The sequence below is a fragment of the Arachis ipaensis genome, chromosome B6, assembly GCF_059453495.1.
Source record: "Arachis ipaensis isolate K30076 ecotype BB chromosome B6, ASM5945349v1, whole genome shotgun sequence".
Lineage (NCBI taxonomy): Eukaryota > Viridiplantae > Streptophyta > Magnoliopsida > Fabales > Fabaceae > Arachis > Arachis ipaensis.
The window spans coordinates 133,316,637-133,324,480 of NC_142441.1; the positions used below are offsets into that span (position 1 = coordinate 133,316,637).

The 7,844-nt window shown below is 28.0% G+C and overlaps 1 protein-coding gene across 1 annotated transcript; it reads right to left on the bottom strand.

The window, feature by feature from the left end:
* Positions 1–1,873: 1,873 nt before the first annotated feature.
* On the bottom strand, positions 1,874–3,552 carry LOC107604830 (NAC domain-containing protein 83). The gene is made up of 3 exons (XM_088489435.1): positions 3,121–3,552; positions 2,565–2,821; positions 1,874–2,337 (listed from the first exon to the last, which is right to left on the bottom strand). Exons 1-3 carry the CDS (start codon positions 3,464–3,466, stop codon positions 2,128–2,130), a joined length of 813 nt encoding a protein of 270 aa, XP_088345561.1. The 5' UTR covers positions 3,467–3,552; the 3' UTR covers positions 1,874–2,127.
* Positions 3,553–7,844: the final 4,292 nt, after the last annotated feature.

A 7,844-nucleotide genomic window follows, 5' to 3' on the forward strand; every position in this document is an offset into this window, starting at 1 on the left:
TAAAGATAAATTATAAAAAAACACTTTAACATTCAGATAAATAATTTGAGACTAAAAATAACATTTATTATTATTATTATTATTAAAGAGCTAATTTAATTTGTAAAACGTGGACAGCATAGAGATTTAGTTAGACAAGAATCTTATTCTATAGAAGCATAGGTAGGGGTTGCGTTATCCAAGCTTGGAAGAGAACCATTATTATAGAAATGTTTTGTGGCTTATTGTTCCCTTCTACTCAACCAACACAATTTTATTTTTCTTTTTTGTTCCTTGTTCACTTTGCTAACTCAACAAACGCCAAGTTTTATATTTCAAATATTCTCTTATCACATCCAATTTTTATTCAGTGCAATGCATCAAGAAACAATAATGGAGTATTATATATAGTCCGCTAGCAGAAATCAATACAAATTTAATCCAATAATTACTATAATTTTTAAGCCACCGATTATATCTGGAGGATAAGAAAGCCAACTTATTATTAGTTCGCATTACCTACAATACTTTAGCTGCGTTTGGTTCAATTTTTTTTTTCACAGTTATTTTTTTTATAAAATTATAAAAACAAAAAATACTAAAAATAAAAACAGAAAATAAAAAATGCAAATCAAATACAATTGTCTGCAAGAGTGATACATAAGCTATTTACTTAAAAAAAAAAAGAAAAAAGAAAAACTTAATCTTAATGGCTTTTACACTGTTGGAGTTAAGGTTCTTTAACACAAAATATTCAATATAAATTATGCATGTCATTATATTATTGAAACTGGTTCAGATCTTATAAATGTCTCTTGCATATTTAAGTCTATGATCTATCAACCCTTATTTCACTACAAATATTTTCTTTAAAATAATTTCTAATAATTAATGTCTTTGATTCAAAAGATGAAGTGTTCAAATTTTAGAATGATCCCTTTAAATATAATAAATTCATATGATGTTATCTAATTGGTTGGCCGTATATAAAACACATGCTGATGGCGTATCAACACTAATCTATAATTCTATATAAAAGATTTACCCTATATTTTATTCCTTCCTTAACCATAAATACTCAACGATTTTTTACATATATATCTATCTTCTCTCCTTTTCATCCTCACTTCCATATAAAGTAGAATATCTCTCCCCTTTTTCTTTTTTCTTTTTCATTTATATTTTTTTTTTATACTCAAAAAGAAAGAATTTTATGAATGGGGTATTGAGTTCTCCTATTGAAAGAAGGATTCGAATCAAATTCATGTGCGGATGCGCTCAAAACAAAAATGTTACATTCAAATTAGTATCTGAGATATCAACTTAAACTTAAATATACTAAAGAAATTAAATAAAAAATAGATAAAGTTTATATCTAATTAACCTTAATAAACAAATTGTATTTCTTGAAATTAAAAAAAAAATTAAGCCACACTAACATCCTTGTGGTGATGCTTAATTAATTGTGTGCTTGCTTACTCATATGGCATCACTCATTTTATTCATTCATTTATTTTCATAAAGTTCATGATTATATAATACAGAACCCTTTTCCCTACTTTCATTGGATGCCTCCCTTTTGCATGTATTCCTTCGTTTATTATTACACTTTGGATTTTTTTTTTTTTTACCTTTTCTCCTTTTTTTCTTTTCCAACAAAAATCATTAGCCTTCTGAGGAACAAAAGCTAGAAAGAATTCCGAGCATAAATTTATAATGACCTTTTTACTTTCACCCTGTCATTATAATTATTCTTGACTTGAACAAAAACGCATATCATCATGATTTTAAATTGTAGTTGCAGTCATATTTATAATTGCAAAAAATAAGAGACTATAAAATGGTAGCAAATAAATTAAAGCATGTATATTTGCGAAGAGTACTACTAATAAAATTATGAACAAGTTGCTTCTTATTATTATTATAACCACCACCAAATGTTAGAGCCCTTGATCACAAAATAAACGCCCATATACAATTCTCATTTGCCTAATCTCTAATGACTAAAAAGAAAAAAAAAAGGTTGTTAATGGGTATCCAAAGGGCTCTAAATGATTTTTCTCATACTAGTAAATTAAAAGACCTATGCTGCAAGCAACTTCTATTAAATTTCCTAACTCATTTGAACAATTTTCGCTGCTCTAATAATTAACTTGTAACAGAGGATTCATTAGATGAAGTTGGTGAAGGAGGTCCTGTGTTAATTCCACTTATCTCATCTGGAAAATTCACTTCACTTGCTCTTTCTGCTTCTTCTTCTTCATCATCACTGCTTTCCTCGCAAGAAAACTTTGCCTTCTTGTTCCTCCTCTTATCCTTCTTCAGATATATTTTGTAGCCAGCCCATGACGACATTATCTGTTTCCAAAACCACATGTTATGAATATGAAATATATACCAAAATAATTATTCAGATAAGATAATGTGGCACATATATGGCAACATGATCTTTCATTTTGCATTTAGATTCTATCTTCTAAATAATGAACACAACTGTTATTGTGTCTACTATTTCTACATTTCTGATATGTTAGTCATGGTTATATAAATTGTGATGATTATTGTGAGATAAAGAAATGAATTACCTGAGAGGGGTTGAGAAAAACACGGAACTCAAACATAACCCACTTAGTTTTAAGAAATTGAGTGCGGTTCTTCTTCCTCCAAAAAACAAACTTGGTCTTGAACCCAATGAGTTTGTTGTTGTTATTTAGAAGCTCCTGATTCCCTTTCCCCACCCTTTTCCAGTGCCCTTTCCCTGCTTCAATCTTGTTATTGTCTTCAAACACACGCTCTTTCAGATCAAAGTAAAAGTACTTTGTCTCCAGAAACACCTTTCCACCTGAAAAACAAATATATCATTTCCAATAATTAAATCGGAAAAAGAGACCACAAAAGTAAAAAAAATTCATTCAAGGACATAACAGGTTTAAGGGCTCAAGAAAGGACTAACGGTAATAAAAAATTAAGAAAATGTTGATCACGTAATTTCTTTTTTTTTTTAATTTTTAATGAGTGTGAAAATACTGATTAACGAGGTAACCATAAACAACACTGTCATAGAAGATTTAATATTGAAATAAATAAATACATAAAGAACTGGAAAATATTATTTAAATATATATATTAATTTACACGAACCTGAAGGGAGATTCTTGGGCTCAGTGTTGAAGACATCGAAGACAGGAACAACATCAAAATCCAATGTTTTTGAAAGGGCCTTGTTTTTGAGGTAGCAAGAGACAAAAACCTCGTCAGAGGGGCAGAATCTGTAGCCAACGGGCAATCTAAGAGAAGCATAAGAGGAGTTTGTGGCCAACCTGTTATCCATCTCAAAGAAGAAGAAGAAGAAGAAGGGGGGTTTGAGTGGAACTCCCCTTTGGAAGAAGAAGAGAGAGGGATTTGTAGGATGAGACAAAGAGCAGTGTTGTTTTGTGTGTGAGGACAGAGAAAAGTGGGTGTGGGTTAATTTATAGATACAAGACATGCAGTGCTATCAAAGAGAGGTTACAGAGAGAGAAAGAGGCAAAAGTGGAAGGATCATAACTCCAATTATGACCCAGCAATATCCTTAATTCCTTGTTTGACTTTCTAAGGGACCTTTTATCTGCTTTTAATTTTATTCTCTCTCTCTTCTATTATGATTTATTGGCTTATAGCACTGGGGACTCCTACACGCTCATTAGTTAATTATTAATCATTTAAAATAGGATAAAGTATTAAATTGGTCTCTTACGTTGAACGTAATCTTAATCTGGTCTTTAAAATTTAAAATGTCTTATTCTTTTTAGTGATTTAAAAGAAAATAAACAACAACTAAAAAAAAAAATAAATAAATAAGAAACTACTTAAGAAAGACAGTCCTACTAAATACTACTCTCAAACTCCTTCCAAGGCAATGAAAGCTCTATTGGGGAGAAAGAATTCTCATTGCAGTCTTTGTCATGATATCTGCTACTGTATTTGCATCTCTCAAGATCAACTGGAGATCAACACGCCATTTTCAAGACATGATATCTCGAATTTTTAATACCAAATAATAAATAAACTCAGAGCAATCCTGTAAATTATTGACAATAGTAAAAACCTCCACACAGTCTGTCTCACAAATAATGTCTCTTTGTCTCGAGTCCCATGCTAAAAGAAAGCCTCTCCAAATAACAAACAACTCTCCTTGCAAAATACTACGACTCTCAATTGTTCTCAGACAGTCTCGTTGCCACCTTCCCTTCCAATCTCTGCTAACACAAGCAAAACCAACTCGAACACCATTGCCAGGATAGATGGCATCACAATTAATTTTAAAGGTACCCACTGAGGGGAGAATTCAAGAGCCACTAATGGTGGATGGGATAGACAGTCATTGCAACTCAAAAATATTTCGGAACTCCTTTTCCAAGGACAAAGTCATACCAATCACCTTGTCTGTGATCCAATGCTCGTGAGGATGAAAAATCTCGTTATTCCTCGAACACCAAATCTACCAGAGACCAGAAAAGAATCTAAAGGGACGCTGTTTGCTATTATGTAAGAACCAACTCATTAAATACACTGGTTGATCGGAGATCCCTAAAGCTTGCCAAACTAGTTGGGCTTTTAGACAATCCCGAATACAATGTAAAACCGATTCTTTGTGCTTTTCCGAAACATGTTGACGCCAAAACCAAAGCCAATTACCCCTATCCTCCCAACTAAACATCTTCTTACTAAGTCACAAATAACCACTACGAGCATCATAAACCTTTGAAGCCGACCAGTCTAACACCAACCGACCTCTGAACCAGCTTGAACATCCGGGTTATAGAGTTAATGTTGCTCTGCAGAGACTGATTCAGAGGAGAATATATATTCTCAAGGTTCCACTGTCCAGATGACCAAAAGGTCCAAGATCCTGAGATCCGAATCAAAAATGTGAACATAATCCATCTCCTGATACAGTCGCCCCTCTCTTCTCCATTTAGAAAACCAAAATTTAAAATGTCTTATTTGAATAAAAAAAATTCATTTAACTTTAATATAGTTTCACCGTAAAGTTAAAGTTAAATAATTAACAGAATATCCTACATGACAATAGTACAAAAACAACGTTGATAATATGGAGAACAAATACAAATTTCAGAGGCACAAAATCAACCATACATCAATACATTTATTTATCATTCTTCTTACAATTTAAATGAAATATTTTCTATAGAACTAAGGAGAATGATAAATCAATATATTGATGTATCTACGGTTAATTTTGTGTCTTTGGAGCTTGTATTTGTTCTCTAGGGCTGCGTTTGTTTATAGAGACAGGACACTAAGACAGAGACACAGATACACAAAATTGTGTTTGACAGAGAGGAGACAAAGACAATGTGTACAGAGATACTGAATTAGTGTATTTTGTGTCCATCCTAACAGGAAGGACACAGAGACACTAACAAAGGACACAACTTATTTTCTATTTTTTTTTCATTATTCTTGTTAATTTTTATAATTATATTTTTTATTATTATAATTTTCGTCTCAAATTTTTTGAATGAAAAAAAAAAGAGAATAAATTAGATTTTCATAATTTGTTCTAGTTTATCACCAAACAAGATACAAGAACACAAAATTTTGTGTCTCTGTCCTTTATGTCTTGTTCTTAGTGTATTGTCTTGTTCTGTTCTCAGAAACAAACGCAGCCTAAATTATCGACCTTGTTCTTGTATAGCTGTCATGCCGGATATTTCGTTAATTATTTAACTTTGACCTCACGGTGAGACTACGTTGAAGCTAAATAATTTTTTTTTGGATTCAAATAAGATACTTTAAATCTTAAGGACTAAAATAGAATTACGCCCAAACGTAGGAGACCAATTTAATACTTTATCCTTCAAAAATAATAAATTCTCATGCACCTAACATTTCTCTTATAGTAGTGCTATAGAGTAAATTACTAAAATGATACTCGAAAGTTTTTATTGCTGACAAAAAAGAATCCCAAACAATACTAACGATAAATAAATTCTCGAAAGATTTAAAAATACAACAAAAAAACTAGATATCCAATATATATATACTAAAAATAAACTTTAGAGATTATATTTTGATACAAATTTTTGTAATTATTATTAGAAAAATAAATTATTTTTATTTTTAAATTTGATAATTTTATGTTAAGTGAATTTTAAAAAAATATTTTGAATTATCATATTTTTTGAAAAATAAAAAGAAGAATTTGAGATCAAATTTTGCCCCGATTTTTTTTACCTTTTAAATATTTATTCAAATATTGTCACAAAAATTTAAATCAAATAAATAAATTGTTTGCTGAATATAAAATTTTTTTATCACTTACAAAAATATAATAATTATTATTTATTTATTTTTGAATCATTCAAGAACTGTTTTGTTGATAATATTTTTTAAAGTTTTTTTTGTCAGCGGTTGAATTTTTTTAATACCAAATTAATAGTTAAATTTAGTGCAATCTTAATAAATATTTTTAGTATCCAAATTTAATTAAATTAGTCCAACTGAATCACACAATTTTTTTACTTGTTACTTTGTGTTTTTTTTTTTTTTTTTTTTTTTTTCTGATGTTGTTACTATAATTATATATATATAAATTTTGTATTTTCTACCTCTTTTTGTTTTTTATTCACGAGAGAAACAAACAAGAAGAAAAAAAGAAGAAGATGGAAAAAGAATTTGAGATGAAAATAAAATAGAAATATTTTTTGTGTTTTTCGTCTATAAATTTTTGTGTTTACTTTCAAATATTTTTTCCTAAATATTTCTATGTTTGTTATAAGAAATTATAAAAACATACTTAAATTTTAGTTGGATAATACAAAAATCATTTTAAATTGTATAAATTTTTGAGTGAAATAATGAAAAAGAAAAAATACACAAAATTTTAGTTCAAAAATGCAAAAAATTTAGTTGTGTAATACATAAATTATTTTGAGTTTTAAATTTTTTTTTAACTTGAATAATAAAAAAAAATATTTTTTTTGTTGAAAAACACATAAATTTTAGTTACAAAACACCGAATTGTAGTTGTATAATATATTAATTATTTTAAACTATACAGATTTTGAAGAAAGATAAAAGAAATAAAAGGAGGAGAGTGCGTATAAAGAATAAGAAAAAAGATACGTGTGTAAATAGAAATTTGTTAGACCTAATTATTAAAATATTTGGTCACTCAATATTTTGGTATGATCTATAAATAAATTTGAAGTTAAATTACTCTAAAAATTCTTAAAATTTTTTAAAATTTATGATTAGATCTTTATATTTTAAAAATTTTTAACTGAGTCTCTATATCAGTTTTAAATTTGTCATTAAATCCTTTCTAATAATAAATATTACAAAAATATTTTTATCTATCTAGCACCACTAGTGAATATATTTTAGCATATTTTATTAAATTAAATATTTTTAGAACTATAAAAATGTGATTATAAATTTAAAATTGGTGTAGGAGCTCATTTAAAACCTTTTAAAATATAAAATTTTAATTATAAATTTAGTAATTATAGAGACTAATAGAGTAATTTAACATAAATTTTACATCTCATACAAATTAAAAAAAATAATATTTGTATTATTTTTTATAATTTTTTATGATATAAAATTTTTTATTTTTTATTACTTATTTTTAATATAGAAAAGTATATATAAAAAAAATTGGAAGGATGATAACTCTAATTATGAACCAACAATATTCTTAATTCCTTGTTTGACTTTGTAAGAGAGTTTTTTTTATCTGCTTTTAATTTTATTCTCTCTCTTCTATTATGATTTATATTAGTACTATAAAGTAAATGATTAAAATGATACTAAAAAAATTTTATTATTGATAAAACGAAATTCAAAAGATGCTAATA

Excerpts from the sequence above, each read along its gene's own strand:
- LOC107604830 (XM_088489435.1), bottom strand. The coding sequence starts at position 3,466 with ATGTCTTGTATCTATAAATTAACCCACACCCACTTTTCTCTGTCCTCA. Across the intron at positions 2,822-3,120 it reads GCCCAAGAATCTCCCTTCAG|GTGGAAAGGTGTTTCTGGAG; the intron begins GTTCGTGTAAAT and ends TTTGTTTTTCAG. Across the intron at positions 2,338-2,564 it reads TTTTTCTCAACCCCTCTCAG|ATAATGTCGTCATGGGCTGG; the intron begins GTAATTCATTTC and ends TTTTGGAAACAG.